We start from the raw sequence: 16,325 nt of genomic DNA, 5'->3' as shown, positions 1-16,325 counted from the left end.
GGGTGAGGAACTAAACCCAATGAGCCCACCCCACGAGCTCCGTAGCTCTCCGAAGACAGTCCGTGGGTTCAGTTTCCTAAGCAATTCAGGCCAGTCTGAATTTTACCTACCCTCCATGCCTTCCTTTGCTAGCCTTAAGGCTCACGGGGCTGTTGATCCCTCTGAAAGCTGACCTTTTGTTATCAGTGCTGGGTTTAGGGTTAGTTCCCGGCCTGCAGACCACACTCATGTACATGTGCCAAGCCAGCATCATCATGTAGGCAAACACTGGGGCTGTGCAAAGAGGGATGGGGGCAGATCTGCTCTATTAGTAGGGACCTGAGCTCAAAATCTGCCTTAAACCACTTCAGCAGTGGCACCCAGAAGTGGGACTCACTTCCTCAGGGCTTTGTTGTCCCCTTTTTATGTGATTTTAAGATTGTATTGAGATTTTTGTGCAGAGACCTTGAGCCAAACGGAGCTGCTCTGACCTTCCCCATCCTCCCTGGGATGTCATGGGGGGTCCAGGTGCTGCACCCAGCCCCTGTTAAAACTCATCCCTGACACACACAGGGGACACCCAGCATCCGAACAGCCGTGGGGTCCTCTTGCGAGTGCAGCATTTTATTTTTTGGGAGGGGTTGGAGGTGGAATGGATCCGTGCAGGAGACTTGTTGGCAAGGCCTGGGGAAAGGTCTCTCCCAGAAAGATTGTCCCGTCTGGAAAGTAAGGCAAAGTTTGGTCCCTCCCCTTCGGGAAGAGCCCGGCAGCCACTCTGCCTGCTATGGGAGACGTCCTCCTGCGGGATCAGCCGCCGGCCGCCGTGCTCTGCAGGGCCACGGGCACCCAAAGGGGCCTTCGAGCAACTGCCCAAGCCATCGAGCTCCTTCCCGAGCCAGGGACAGGAGCAGGGGGTGGCCAGGACACTGCACAGCAGGTACGGGAGCGGCAGGCACTGGGGAAAGAGGAAAAAAAGAGCCTGGGAAGAGTGCAGGGAGGAGCGACGGGGCTGGCAGGGGGATTTTAAGGAGTTCTGCGCCGGACGAGGGCTCGCAGTCTTCCTCTTATCTGACCCCAAATCCCCGCGTGTCCCTGCAGGATGACGGGAAGGGGAGAGGGTGCGTGCCCTGCTGGCATTTAGGGTGTCGGGGTGGGGAGCAGCAGCGCTGGGCTGCAGCAGGGGAAGCACAGACCGGAGGGAAAGGGAAAAAAAAAACAAACACATCACAGTGATTAAACGCTGCTCTGGGCTTCCGGGGAGTGAAGATAGCATTAAGATAGGCAAAACTGAGACAAGAAACTGAGCTCCCTGCTCCACGTGTGCCCCGCTTGCAGCAGGGTTTGGGGTAGATGTCCTCCAGAGGTCCTCCCTGACCCAAGTTCTCCGGGGAGCTCGGTGCCAGCACCCTCCTCACCCCATCGCCTTTCTGCAACACTGAGCACTAGTCCTGGCTCCTACCAGGGCTGCTGGGGAGAGGAGAGGGTGTTTTGGGGCTGTGGCTTCCCCCAGTGGGCTTTGACACTGCAGGTGACTACGTGGTGGCCTCAGGCATTAGTCACAGCAGGACCTGCCCCGTAACCAGCCTGGACCTTACCCGGTGACACAGCACCTCCAGCCTGCACCAGGGCTGAGCCTGGGGGAAGGATTTTGGGGCAGAAACCAAGGGTAAAACACAGCCTGGGCTTACACCGACTGACTGGGGATGTGGCTGAGAGTAGCCAGCAGCTGTCAGGATATCCTGCTGGGGACATCACCCTCCGACGGGCAGCTCTCGGAGTGGGCTGGAGATGCTCAAATCTCCAACTCTAGAGTCATTGTTGGTGTCCCCCCCCCATATTTGAAGCAAAGAAAAATTGTTTCAGTGACTAAAGCAGGACATTTAAGAGCAGGGGCCGGAACTGGGGCCCTCAGGCTAACGCTGTCAACACTGCTTTAGGGTGTTTTTTCCCCAGCCCCAGTGATGTTCACATTTCAGTTTAGTTTTTGGGGCAGGAATTAAGAGGCAGTCCCATCCCTCAGTGATGAGCATTGCTTTTTGGTTCAATCTCCAGTGCCAAATTAGCAGGGGACGTACTTAAACCTCAGTGATGCCTCTAGCCAGTGGGGAATAGCTCATGTGGCACTTGGCTATGGGGTTACACCGTCCTTCCCCAGCCTGCAGTGCTGTCTGTGCTCACGGCAATGGGATACCACTGGTTACTGAGGGGGACATCATCCGAGTTAACCACCCCAAGATGCCCGATTTGGGAGGCCACTTCCACGTGCAGTATTGCTGTTTACTGGAAAAAGCAGCTGAGATCAGCACATTTGCCTTTCAATGACAGCCTGGGCCATTTAGTCCCCGCAACACAAAAGGCAGCAGTGTGAAGGACTCCTTCTTCCATGCTCCCACACATTCCCCGGACTCCGTTCCTCCTCCCCTTGGCAGCCTCCAAATAGAGAACAGGCCAAGGCCAGGGAAAAAAAAAAAAAAAAAAAAAGCAGAAAACAAAAGCCCAAACCCAGCGGCACTGGCAAAACCTCCCTGACCACTGCCTGCTCTAGTACGTTTCCTAAAAGGACCACAAGAATTTAATTTCTGAGGCCGTGAGAAGGGAGCAGGAGCGTTGGATGCTCCTGCCCCACAGAACAGCTTTGTAGGGGCCAATTAGCCCCGAGGCAATTAGCCTCCATTTATCAACTTATACTCCTGTGTCTTGTCTCTCTCCAGCTGCAGAAGACACCGGAAACTCACGAGCAAACAGCGTAAAGCTGTTTTGGGGCCAAAGGAGCAGGGTGGTGAGGAAACGCTGCTGAGGTTTCCAGCCCGACCGCCTCTGTGCTTGAGACCCGAGATTTCCTTTTCTGCTCTTCCTTCGAGGGGCGGACAAAGCAGCTCAGCATCCGAGCAGCAAAACGCCCTACTCAGGCTCCTGGACAGCAGCACACATCACTGCGCCCTTACTGAAACTCTCCTGGAAGAGTAAAGCGAAGCAGACCCCGTTTTCACCCGCACCCGGCTTGGGCACCTCCTGAATTCCCCAAGACACGATGACTTCGCTCTGGACGAGGGCTGGCAAGGTGTTCACAAAAAGTCGTGCTTCAGGTAAGGAACATCTTCTCCATTTGTATTTTTTACCTGAGCAAAGCGTGTGCCCCGAGAAAGGCTTCTTAAGGTGTTACAGGTAACATTTTAGCAAAATTAATGTAAGCATAAATTGGAGTTGTTCATATAATCAAGTGTAGTGGGGAAGTCCCATCTCTTTTAGGGAGATGTGCCCCTTTCTTAACACTTATTATTGCTCTAAAAGCTAACACAGTTTAATATATCTGGCTTATGACACTGGTACAGATATAAACATTTAGTTTGCTTTCTAAAAAACCTTCTTAAGAGGGTTTCTGGTCCTGCCTCAGCCCCCAAACACCACTTACCCAACGCCCCTCCTGCTCAGGGCAGCCACACCAGCGCGGCCAGACCCAGAGCAGCCACGGCTCCCACAGCTCGGCTCCTGTTCTGCTGCCAAATCCTTTGGTCGCCCAGGGTAACAGCAAAGAAAGCACTTCTAGAAAGAGCACTTTATAACTCTGTAATAGCCTGTAGCTGGAAAAAAAAAAAGTTACATAAAAGTTACATAAAAAAAAATGTTCTGTAAGATGGCAAGCAGGGCTCACTGGAGTGTTTTAGAATCACTAGGAAGACTCACGGAAACTCCATCATAAGGCAGCACATGCATTTCTTCAACACCATAAACCAACTTGGTTTATTTTTGCTCTTCTGCCCTTTTTTCAAAGGGGAACGAAGCTCCTGACAGCCCTCGAACTGCTCAGGTTTGCTTTCGCTCCAACCCTCCCCAGCCAGAGCCCCCACAGCCACAGGGCTCAGCCCTGCCAGTCAGGCTTCCCCTTGTGACTTTACACAAAAACATTAGCTTTTACTTATGTATTTATTCTGTTTGGGGGCTACAACTTTTACAGTCCCAGAAATTCACTCTTCGGCCTCTTTGCTGACCGCAAACCCCCCTGAGTTGTGCTGGGTGAAAGCAGAACCTCCCAGGACGAGGCTGCTTTTGGAAAGTGGTGTCCAGGTCACCAAGCGGGGTGGCATCGGCGCTCTGTCCCCAAATAGGAGGCTTAATGAAAGCGTCCTCCTGCTGCTTGGCATCTGAGGCGTTGAAATGGCAGTGCCAGGCTTGCAGAAAGCTCCCTGAGAGCGCTGTCCTTGAGGGATGCACAGGGCCGGGTGTTTTCGGAGTGATGTCTGAGCAGTTTGTGGTGCTGTCTCCCCATGTGGTGTGGTGTTAAAAAAGGAATGTCGATGGCAAAAGCAGCTGTACTGACAGTGAGCGCGTCTCCTCCTGGGCGTGTTTTGGGGGATTTCAGGGGTTTGGTGGTCAACGTCCATCGATTGGTGCCATCGATTTGTGTGCTGTGGCAGTCGGCGTTCCTCCCAGAAGCCAGCAGGATGGCAGCCACCCCCCAACCCACGCATCCCTAGGCGGCCAGGTCGAAGTCGTCGCGCTCCTGGTTGTAGTCGAGGACCTTCTGGCGCAGGCGCGAGCCATCGGCCCAGGTGATGAAGTCCTCGACGGCGCGCGGCACCAGCAGCGCCGGGTCGGTCACCACCTCGGGCCCTACCCGCACGTGGCCCTGCTCCACGAAGGTGACGGCGTGCCGCAGGTCCTGCGCCATGCGCAGCTTCAGCAGCACGCAGGGCAGGCGGCGGCGGCAGAAGGAGGCGGCCGACACCTTCTCGCACAGAGCCAGCGAGCGCCGGGAGCTCAGCACCCCCAAACCATACAGCTTGCCCAGCAAGGCGGAGGCGCAGCGGGCTCGGAAAGCATCGCTGGACGGCCCCAAATCGCGGAGGCGCCGGGCTAAGCCCCGCACGGCCCGGGCTAAAGCTTTATAGCGAGCCCAATCCTCTCGGCGACCCAGGCGGTAGCGCCGCAGCGCCCGCACCTCGGCCACGCCGCTCGCCGCCTCCCAGCTCACCAGCGACAGCCGCCGCAGCAGCTTCTGCTCCGGGTAGCGCAGCCGCCTCACCATGGCCGCGGCACGGGAAGGGCGAAGTGGGGCGGAGACCGCGGCACCTTCCGGGGAGGAGCGGGTGGAAGGCAGCGGCCCCGAGGCTGGAGGGGTTGGGCCCGGCCCGCTTGGGCTGGGCTCGATTCGGTTCCGCGATTCGCTTGGGCTCGATTCGGTGCAGGTCGATTCGGTTCGGCGCGATCCGGCTCGCTTCGCTTCGGCTCGGCTCTTCTCGGCTCGCCGGCGCTGCCCCCGGGCAGATGGTTGGGAATTCGGTGGTTTGTGCGTGCTTTAATTGCATCCTTCTCTCCGGTTTTTAGTTGGTTCTTATTCCTAAATTAATTCTTATTTTTATTGTAAAGTCCCACCTTCAAGTTCAAATTGTATTATGTGTTTATTTAAAAGCTTTATTTCGAAATTCGTTCTTATTTTTACGTCTTATTTTTAAGCCTATTTTGAGGCTTTATTTTTAATTTTATTCTTGTTTTGAAGTCTAGTTTTTAAGCTTGATGTGAGGTCTTATTTTTAAATTTATTCTTATTTTTATGTCTTATTTTTAAGCTTATTTTGAGGTTTATTTACATTAACATATTAGTATATAATATGATCTATGTAATATAATATGATCAACATATGTAATGTCAATATAATGCTATATATACTATTAATATCATTATTGTTATATTAACAATTTAAGCTTATTTTGAGGTTTATTTATACTAAGCTTATTTTGAAGTTCTACTTTAGGTTTAGTTTGAGGTTTTATTTTAAAACTTATTCCTATTTTGATATTTTATTTCTAAGCTTATTTTGAAGTTTTATTTTGAAGTTCCATTTTTAACTTTAATTTGATTTTGAAGTTTTGTTTTGAAGTTTATTTCTATTTTGAATTTCATTCCTGATTTTGATTTTAATTTTATATTTCTATTCATTTTTGTTTTATATTTACGTTCACCTTGTTTAATTTTCCAACATGCTTTATGTCATTGTCTTACCCTGTGGGTGGGATGCAGCCTGGCCCCCCAGGCAGGGGCAGTGCACCCATTGCCCCCTGCAGCTGCCCTGTTCCCCACCTCCTGGGTGCTGGGAGGGCCTCAGCCCCCTGCCCCAGCCGTGCAGGCCGGGCTTGTTTACAGGGAGCTGCAAAAACCCCAAACTTCCCCTCCCACTTCCTGCACCGGGAGCGGGTCTTGGCGCAGGGAACCCGTTGACCTATGGCTTGGGCACCCTGCTGGGCCCTGCGCTGCCACCTCTGGGTGCCCTGTGGCCTCTCCGCTGTTGGGTGTCACCCTGCCTGGGGCCTGCCACCACCAGCACTGCCACCACCACCATGCCGAAGGTGTCAGATCAGTGTCTTGGGGTTTCAGAGCTCAGATCCTCAATAGCAGCTGCTCTTGTTGGCCTAATCCTCAGTTTGAGCAGTCCCGGACCTTTAACGCGCTGTATTTGTTTTATCTCTCAGGGCATACGGTCTGCTCACATACGTCACAATGAGTACAGATGCCACAAAGGCCCCAAATTCTCCTGATTTGTGCTTTTTTTTTTTTTTTTTTTTTTTTCTTCCCCAGGCCTGTCGGCGAAGGCGCCAAAGGAAATGGGCAGCAACAGCGCTGAGAAGTTTTACAGGATCCCCGAAGGGAAGGGGCCACACTCTGTGGGCTGCACGGACCTGATGACAGAAAATGCAGCTGAGGTAAGCACTGGGTTCACCCTCTTTTGGATTTAAGGCTCATTGCCAGCCTCATGACTCTGGTTTTGTCGGGGAATCCGGCCAAAGGTGTGAGCAGAAGTGCAGGATGCATGCAGGGCACACTTGGGTGCCTCCAGGACATTAAAGGAGGGAGACACCACGATGGGAAGGCAGGAGCAGTGAATAGCCACCTGGTGGGCTTGCTTACAAGTTTCTGTTTCAAATCCTCTTGGTTTTGAGTTTTTTTTTGTGGGAAGACTGTGCATTTGCAGTACTGATTTGCTCTTTGGAATAACTACGTGGAATTTGTGGCCTGTTTGCAGTGGTTATTTGTAGGTTTTCCTCGGCTCTGCTGAGCTTCCGCTCTATTAGCACCCAAGAGTGATTAGCTTCTCTTTGCAATCAGCCCCTGTGTTTTTCGTGGATGAGCAATCTGCATAATGGCAATTCTCTCAGGGACAGGTAATGAACCTCTTTCCTTTCCTGGTAAACTGTCACCTGGAGAAATTCAGCGGGACTATTCTGGGATTGAATTGATGTCATTACCAGCCTGGATGGAGGCTCCGTGGTGTCCTCCTTAGTGCTTGTCATGTGAAAGGCTGATTGAAGCTTGATGAGTAAATGGAAACAAGATTCATTAAACAAGCTTTTGGTGCATGCTGTGTATGAAACTGGTAAATTTGTGCTCAGAGGAGCAGACTCGATTCCAAAGCTCATGCTCACGCTGCTCTCCCTGGCTCATGCACCTTGCCTGCAGTTTTAGACTGAACGTATTTAAATAAAGCCACAGCAGGAGCCTGGCGGTGCGTTCAAGCAGCATCTTGCACACACCTTGTCTGCTGGGAGATGTCCTTGAAGAGACCACGTTGGTACACTGCTGTGTAGGAAGAATACTGGTGAGGGGAGGACGGGGAGCCTGTGTGGTTCCCCCGCAGACTTGGCATACAAACAGCAAGAGGAGACCCAAGGCAGCAGTAAGAAATGGAGGCAGAGGAACACAAGTAATAAAATTGGTTAGAAAGATGGACTTTACAGGCTTGTAATCATCCTGGTGAGGAGATACTGGAGGAAGAACAGTAGTTACTGCACTCCTTTGCTGCGCTGCTGTCCAGGTGCTTTGCTAACAGCAGACAGAGACATTTGCTCGGGTTAGCTGGGATCATGATGGCCACGTTGAGGCCATGCCCCTGGCTACCCAAACCTCATCTGCTGGGCCACACATCCAGACACTGGTCTCGGAGGAAAATCTGACCTAATCCAGTGGAAAACTGTACTTCTGGGAGGGTCGGTTACCTTTCCCCCGGGTTAGCAGGATGAATGAGCTTGGTAGCAGCTCCATGAGACATTTGTGTGAGCATCGCCGCCAGGATGCCAGCTGTTGTACTGCTTCAAGTCATTGTGGGGACAAAATGACAGCGACATAGGACTGCCATCAAAGCTCAGCCTGCATTGAATAATAATATTCTCATGAGATTCTCCAAATTCTCTTGAGCTGTTTTTCTTGCAACTGAAGCCCTTGACATAAATGTTTTTATCTTCCCTCTTTTTCATCATATGTTAAGAAATAAAAAAAATATATATATTTTTTTGATCCTAGGGAAGTTTCTTACGCCTGTATTACCCTTCATGCAACGCCACAGATAACGAAGAGGCACCGTGGATTCCAGATAAAGAGTACTATCAAGGACTCTCCGACTTCCTTAACATGTACCGGGTTGTAGGAGAAAGGCTTTTCCAATACTACGTTGGTGAGATTGGTTTACGCTTTATTTCTTGACAAGGGCACGAACTCTATGTGAGCAGCATGTTTTTGACTGAAAACTAGTTTCTCCCAATGAGGAGCGTGTGTTTGGGAAGGGTTTGGGTGTCAAGGCTCAACGCTGGACATGACCCACTTTTGCAGGACCACGGTCCGTGATCGCTGTATGTGGGAGTGTCTGGGTGGTTATGGGGAAGCTGCCCCTATTTCAGGATTCAAATCACAAGGGGAACTTTGCAGACATACAAGAGTCAGATAGATGCGAAATTCTGAATACAAACAGAACTTGGATGCCTGGCTGCTCCTAGAAATTGTTCTTGTGGGGTTTAAAGGGTTGGCCTTGTGCTAGGCTATGGACAGGAGAAATAAAACATCTTTTTGTAGAATGTGTTTGCAGAATCACGTCTTCGTTTATCTTCTGCATTTTAAGATTTGCTACCTTAATCTTTAGATGACCTTTCTGAAATCACCAGGCTTGTTCCTGTGGGATCTTTCCCACAGGAACAAGTGCTGTCTCTGATTTAAGTGATAATGACACACGCTTCCATTTTTATGTAGGTTCTGTGACCTGTCCTGCAAAACCAAATGCTGATTTTAAGCCAGGAGAAAAATACCCACTCCTCATTTTTTCCCATGGACTTGGAGCTTTTCGGTAATTTAGCAGTTTGTTGACAAACTATTTTTGTCGTCCATGGAGACAACAGTCTCTAAGAATGGTTCTGAACAGATTTTCAGTAGGGGGGTGAGATCCCTGTGGAGTCAAAAGAGATGTGAAGAACAGGCTGCTGTGTATCTGCATGCTTCCACTGAAATCAATGCCAGGAAATAAAGGCAGGGTTGGTTTCTTTATTTCTGCTTCCCAGGTATATATATTTTAGGGGTGCAGGTATTTAACCATGCATAAATACATTATGAGGACTAGGTAGTTATCTTTGGACAGCTCTTTGAAAATGCAAAATGTCCCATGTGCTACTTTAAGAATTATTAACATTTTCTGATGAATAGGTACTGAAACAGTAACAGGGTGCAGTGCAACAAAAAGCACCCTTGGGTGACTGGCATACAACAGCCTGCTCTGCTCGTTAGCAAATTAAAGCAGAGAGGAGAAATACAGAATGGGGGCTAGCACATACAGGGTGCAGTGTTTAAGGAGCAGTGCAACTGAACTCATTATAATGAGTGCATGTGTATCACCAGTGTGGTTCTGATTGCAGGACAATCTATTCTGCTATTTGCATAGAGATGGCTTCTCAAGGCTTCATAGTGGCTGCAGTGGAGCACAGGTGGGTATATTGTGTGCTCTTCAGTTGGATGGAGAGAAGCTTTCTGGTAATAAATAGTTACATGTAAAGATTTTTTTTAAAGGAGTAACTAGTATCTCACATTCAGCCCCAACCCCTTCCCTAGCTCACTTCCTAGCTAACCAAAAGGAGATAAATTTGAAGCCCTTTAATGCAAAGTCCTGTGTCACGTATCATTTGTCATTCTTCAAGCACACTATTTTTCTCTTTTATTGGTAGAACCTGGCAAACGTAATGGTGGGGGGAGTTTTGGTGGGGCAGCACTGGTTGGGAGCTTGGATTTCTTGAAGAAAGTGAAAGCTAAGGCTTCTTTTGATTTAATCCCGAAGAAATGGAATACATCCTCAGAAATAACCTTCTGTTGATATTGCAGAGATGAATCAGCTTCAGCAACGTATTACTGTAAAAAAAGGTCTGTTTCTGAAACAGAGGAAGAGTCTACACCAAACATGGAGAAGGAGTGGATCTACTACAGGAAACTAAAATCGGGAGAGGAAGAACGTTGCTTGCGTCACAAGCAGGTACCCTCCTGGGGCTGCGATCAAGTGCTGCCCAGCCCTGTCTTTAAGCGTTGTTTGTGTGGCCCTAGGCTTGCTGTAGCTTTTGTTTACTGCTGCCAGCAAGATGAATCGTCGCTGCTCTAAGGGGGATGTTTGCTTCACCACCTCTGACACACTTTGACATGGATTATAGCAGTGTAAGCAGTGCAGACTTCCTGATTATAAGCAGCATCCGTGCTAGATGTCATGTGGTCGTGGCGATAAGCTCCTCCAAGCACAGACCTGACCTTTAAAATATGGGAGTGCTTTCTTCCACCCAGTGCAGACTCAAACGGGGAAGTGTTTATCTTGCAGGGCCACACAGACAGCAGCATGAGTGTCCTTTCCTGTGTGCATTCAACATCCTTCTTGTGAGTCCAACTACACAACATCTGAGCTTGCAAATAACATGCAGGAGCTGTTGCCTGTATGTTTCTCTAGTAGAGAAGCCAGGAGGTTGAGATTTACTTGAAATTCGGTAATAAACAGATGTCTTGCTGGCTGGCTACGCTCAGTTGTTCCCAAGGATGCTGCTGCTCGTTGGTTCTTTTTGAAGTTTTGTGTGTTTTTTTTTTGTTTCTTTGTTTGTTTTTTAACTAAACATATGAAAATCCAGAACGCTTCTTACGTTGAAAACCTGTATTGGCAACAGCTATGTTACATTTTTTTAGTAATGTGTATGTATGTAAAATAGGAAGGGCTTTGAGGCAGTTTCTTGCTTTAGGTACATCCAGCATAAAGATGCTTTCAGAGCTATTGTGCAGATGGGACAAGTGGAGGATCTACACAAGAGCTTCAACAATTTGGGGCCCCCAAAATTCACATTTGATCAAAACTTCTCAATGTTTTGTTTTACAGATCAATTCTACAGTTCAGAATAGTGCTTATTGTACCAGTCCCTTATATTAAAAAAAAAAAAAAAAAACTAATTTTTGTGTACAACAAGCCAGAAAAACCAGTTGTCTGATAATTCATTCTACTTCTGTCCCATCTTTTCTGTCTCCCAGGTGCAGCAGAGAGCACAGGAGTGCATCAAAGCACTCAACCTCATTCTAAAAATCAATTCAGGGGAGGAAGTAATGAACGTACTGAATTCAGACTTTGACTGGAATAAGCTAAAGGTGAGTGAAAGTTGGCAACTTCAATCTGTTAACCACCTAATAAAGCTTCTGGGTTTCCTCTTCCGTTTCTAAACGGCTTCCTGTAGACTATTCTGAAGATCACACAGTAGATGAAAAACTTATTTGAAAAGAAAAAAAAGGGGAAAGAAAGTCTCTTACAGCACCTGGATTTTTTTTAACAGGATTCTGTTGATACTAGCAGAATAGCTGTGATGGGACACTCTTTTGGTGGTGCTACAGTTATTGAGAGTCTCAGCAAAGAAATTAGATTCAGGTAAGTATGTGAAACAAAGAAAGGGACATTTGGCACTCAACAAGCCTGGAGTAGGGAGCCTGACCTAAGATCCCTCAGCTACAAATTAGCTCTTGAAGAAAAAATGTTTGGCATGTCTCATTTTCTTCAACTCGTGCTTCCTTCAGCTTTGGGGATGCAGAGGAACACAATAGCTGTATTGTATTTTCCCATGACATTGTGGAACCTTGCAGAAGCTCCTGTGCCCAGCTGCACCTGGCAGCGGAGACCAACAAATGCAATAATGGATTAATCCTCTTCCCCCAGAGTAGAAAACATTATCGCTACAAAGTGATTAATTAACGCGTTTACCTGTTCAGTATCATCAGTTTCCCCATGTCTGCTGCAAACCAAAGCATGCTGAAAACGTCCGCACAAAGCTCTCTACCTGTGACAATATCCAGATGTTGTTTTTGGCAGGTGTGGCATTGCTCTCGATGCGTGGATGCTCCCAGTGGGCGATGACACTTATGAGAACAGTGTCCAGCAACCGCTGCTTTTTATCAATTCTGAAAAATTCCAGTGGGCCGATAATATCTTAAAGATGAAGAAGCTTAGCTCCAATGACTCAAACAAGAAAATGATCACCATCAAGTAAGTGCCAGGCATCCACCATTTCTGTGGTCAAGGATGAATCTTTGTTTACAGAACTTATTCTCTTGTCAGAGCTGTTCAGTTACAGGTAGCTGCAGGACAGACAGTCACTACTTCTTCAGGGCCCACATTTTCACTGCATGTTTATATTAGATAGCAATATGTCTGCTACAGGGGAGACAGAGACCTTTCTCAGCACAGGTGGTAACATTAAGACACTGCAAGGTGTGCATTCCTCTGTCAGGCACAAGCGTTGCTCTGTACCTCATCCATCTGCATTTGGGCATTTTAAATAGCCCTCTGGGTGCAGTTGTACACTCCCCTAATAAAAGCACCACGCACAGGGGTGCTGACACCTGTATAATGCACTTAGGGCAAAGAGACAACCTGGTGATCTCAAAGTTTTGCTAAGCCTTCTTATTGCTGTTGTGGCAAAAGGCTAAGCACAAACAGAACTTCCTCCCTTCTGTGGTTATGGCACAATTTACTGCTAACCTTGCACTCTCCTGAAACTAACCTTTGTTTGATAAGATAGCGTAAGATGTGTCTGGCTTTCAGGAAGCCTCTGTCATCTTTTAATCTAACGCCTACATTCTTATGAGCCTGTTGATCAATTCTGTGTTTGCAGAGGGTCAGTGCATCAGAGCTTTCCTGACTTTACCTTTGTGAGCGGAGAAATCATTGGAAAGTTTTTCAAACTAAAAGGAGAAATAGATCCCAATGAAGCTATCGATATAAGCAATCATGCTTCATTAGCCTTCCTGCAGAAACATTTGAGTAAGTATCTGCTGATTCATGTCATGCTTTGATATAAACATGTAACTCCTTTTTTATAACCACCATTTACTACAAGTTAAATCTCAACTTACTCTTCACTACAAGTAAGTCTCAGAAAAGTCTAAGCAGAAAAAATGCAGACTTGAATGAAACTCTAGAAAACGTTACTTCTATAATATAAGCAACTCAGAGGAAGAACATCTGAGTTTCAGTACACTTGTGCTTGTATTTAAAAACTAGGAGCGTGTATGACTGCATCCCCTACTTTGCCAAGTTGATTCATGTATCCTATTTATTTTTTTGGTATCATTTTACAGAAATCCAACAACTTAACTCATTACCATTTGGGTTTTCTTTCCCCCTATTTATAGGTCTTACGAAAGATTTTGATAAGTGGGATTCCCTCCTGGATGGCATAGGACCCAATGTTATTTCTGGTACCAACATTGACTTATCTCCATCTCAAGGCGAATAAGGAATGCGAGGAAGTACTGTAAATACCACAGGAACCAGGACACTAATTTTGGCCAGATATTGCTCAGATGTGATTGCACTGGCCTCCAACACAGCTTCTGGGGTGCAAAACAACAACAACAACAAAAAAATTATCCAAATGTATAAAGGTTAAGTTCAGATGTGTTAGTGGGATTCTCAGAAATAATACCATAACAGGGTAATTTCTGCTTTATAGGCGGGGGGGAGGAGGGAGGAAATCACTTGATCGTAATTTAAATATTCTGTTTCTCACCTAGAATCAACTATGCAGAGATAAATTAAACTACCAGGAATTCAACTAAAGTTCTGCTTACCAAGCTTTAAGTCAGTTTGCATCCAACAAGCCTTTTTATTTTTCCAGTGTAAGAAGAAACTAATTTATTAAACTTAATTATTTCAGTTGTGCTCTGGGAACAGCTGGGAGTTGGGGCAGATTTCTGTTCCTTCTAGTTAGAGAGGTACCAGGAGGAAGCTCTTCAGAACTGTCTGCTTAAAAGAAGAGCTACAGTAAAAGCAACAGGAAATAGTTTAAGGTAACAGCACAGCAAGGAGTTTGTTCTGACACGTGACTTTTCATACAAACTTATCCCACTTACATTTTTAAGATCTGTTCATGCTGCCACACTCAGAAGTTTCCATTCAAAAAGCTGCTGAAATGGTCAGTGTAGTAAGTGTAATCCCCCCAGGCAAAGCTTTAAGCATGGTCTCTTGTATTATTCTCTCTATTACCACTACTATCTCTATATTACTACTGTCACTCGGTGACACGTGAATAATTCTGCTGTAGATGAACCTGTGGAATAGCTGTGTCAGTTCTACCTGCTCCCTTTAAAGAGGGGCATGCAAGCATAGTTTGATCATGTTGTCCTGTACAGTTGTAATACTCTCTAGAGACTCATCTTTGTTCATTTTCTGGCATTGCTGTCTGTATGTGTCAGCAGAAAAAGCTGGCTGTGTGGGTGGCTGAAGGCAGCTCTGATTTTTAGAGCAGAACTCTCAAGTTGCCACAAGGAAGAACTATTAAGTGAATAAGCCTTGCAATAGGGGGACTACTAACTGTAGCCTATTTGTTTCAAAATAAGGTTACAAACAACTTCATTGCTTGCTCCAGTTGTATTTTAACTGTAATTAAATATTTATATAATCTGTGATCTTAACATGAGATTGCAATGACATCTAAGGCCTGTTGTTCAGAATTTAATTAAATTCTTTACAGCCTACCACCGTGTCTTGTCTCTACTAAGGGGATCAATATGCAAGTGTTTACTGAGCGAGTGCTAATGCTCAGGATCTACTGTAATGTTCAGCAAGACAATTATGTTTGTAATTCACCGTGGCACTGTGAAAAATCCACAGCCCCAGAAGAGATGGAAGAACCTACATTATATAGAAGCATGGAACAGTAGAAAAAACAGCAACCCCTTTTCAACACATGAAGAGTGTGGTAAGCTGCAGCTGGGTGTAGAAGTCCTTACCACACTACACATGCAGCAAGCATAACCACACTGCTAGGTCTGCTTGATTTGGAGATAAAAGGCTTCAGTGTTTGTTATTGCCATTGAAGGCTATGTCACAAACACAAATTCTGTTTTGTACACAACTGTGGAGCGTTCCAAAGCATTTGGCATGGCTCATGGTGCTCTAGAGAATGACTCTGGATCAAAACAGAAGCAGGAATTGCAGGATGTGCACAGCCACATGACCTGCAGACACAGAGTACCTGTGACAGTATGTGGTACGTGTCACACTGTATTGGGGCAAATGCATAGGGAAAGAAAGCCAGTCATTAACAAAACCCTGAAGAGCATGCCCCAGTGTCAGCTTTATTCCAGCTTCTTCCATTGCTTTGTAATAAATACAAGACTTCCAATGCTACACAACTGTTTCTCTAGAGAAACAAAAACTATCCCAATCCCCTCCCCATAAATACCCTGAACTTTTCTAGAAAAAAAAAAAAAACAAAAAAACAAGAATGCAACTTTTCAAAAAGCAAACAGCAGAAAGCAGTGTTGTGCGCCACAGCAGCCTATACAGCAGTAACTCACAAGAAACTTGTTCAAGAAGAACCCACTGACAGCCAGGCATAAGTTAAGACACAAAAGCATTCAGTAATGAATGCCCGTCAAGAGGCACATTCTTGTTTAATTAAAGACAGCACAGCTTTAAGACCGGTCTGCCAGCAACCACTAATTCTTTGACAGGGAATTATGGCAATAACAGGCATTTGCTCAGTTTGGTAGAAGCAGCATTCAGTGTTTTGCTTGTAGTCTTGATCCCATTAAAACCCATTTTCGTGGCAATGGAGTGTACACAGGTACTTGCTTTAAGCTTCACGTGGCAAACATCACTTTCAGGAATGCTGGAGAAAATAAGGATCTTCAGATTTTTCAGATTTAGCTGAACTGCAACTGGTTTGCTTTTCTATAGAGAACACAAACAGATCAGATCCATCAAGATGTTTCTGTATACGTATATAAATGAATTAATATCTCAAGTCATAGTTCTGTAAAAGCCTTCAGACACACTACCAACATATTAGACCATATTAACCACCTACTCATGAGAAGTTACTGCAAAATGACATGACAGTTGAAACACCTGAACTGTCCAAGCAGATGAAGCAGGCAGTGCTCCCAGATTTCATTTGTGAGTTCAGAGGCACTCCATCCCTCAGTGGGCTTATAAACCTCAGCGGGAGTTTTCACATCCTGTTGATCTGCAGGGCCTTTGCTCACGTTCACTCAGCTGTTGCTAAGAGGGTGTATTTGAAACC

The 16,325-nt window shown here is 46.6% G+C and overlaps 2 protein-coding genes across 5 annotated transcripts; one reads left to right on the top strand and one right to left on the bottom strand.

Annotated features, from left to right (window-relative positions):
• The first annotated feature begins 2,785 nt into the window (after nucleotides 1-2,785).
• PLA2G7 (phospholipase A2 group VII) lies at nucleotides 2,786-14,766 on the top strand. Of its 4 annotated transcripts, none has more exons than XM_082758405.1 (11): nucleotides 2,786-3,065; nucleotides 6,553-6,677; nucleotides 8,272-8,422; nucleotides 8,992-9,085; nucleotides 9,648-9,716; nucleotides 10,108-10,255; nucleotides 11,281-11,394; nucleotides 11,577-11,668; nucleotides 12,107-12,280; nucleotides 12,909-13,057; nucleotides 13,429-14,766. In XM_082758405.1, the coding sequence occupies exons 1-11, from the start codon at nucleotides 3,011-3,013 to the stop codon at nucleotides 13,530-13,532; spliced, it is 1,275 nt and encodes a 424-aa protein (XP_082614531.1). In that variant the 5' UTR covers nucleotides 2,786-3,010; the 3' UTR covers nucleotides 13,533-14,766. The 4 variants fall into 4 exon arrangements, with proteins under 4 accessions (XP_082614531.1, XP_082614532.1, XP_082614534.1 ...); XM_082758406.1 differs by lacking the exon at nucleotides 2,786-3,065 and adding an exon at nucleotides 5,111-5,266; XM_082758408.1 differs by lacking the exon at nucleotides 2,786-3,065 and adding an exon at nucleotides 5,113-5,247.
• On the bottom strand, nucleotides 3,885-5,038 carry IMP3 (IMP U3 small nucleolar ribonucleoprotein 3). Its single transcript, XM_082758409.1, has one exon. It carries the CDS (start codon nucleotides 5,003-5,005, stop codon nucleotides 4,451-4,453), a length of 555 nt encoding a protein of 184 aa, XP_082614535.1. The 5' UTR covers nucleotides 5,006-5,038; the 3' UTR covers nucleotides 3,885-4,450.
• Nucleotides 14,767-16,325: the final 1,559 nt, after the last annotated feature.

Source organism: Aythya marila, assembly GCF_965140915.1.
Source record: "Aythya marila genome assembly, chromosome: 3".
Taxonomy (NCBI): Eukaryota; Metazoa; Chordata; class Aves; order Anseriformes; family Anatidae; genus Aythya; species Aythya marila.
The sequence above is the reverse complement of the archived record's forward strand: the minus strand, read 5'-3'. Positions and strand labels throughout refer to the sequence as shown.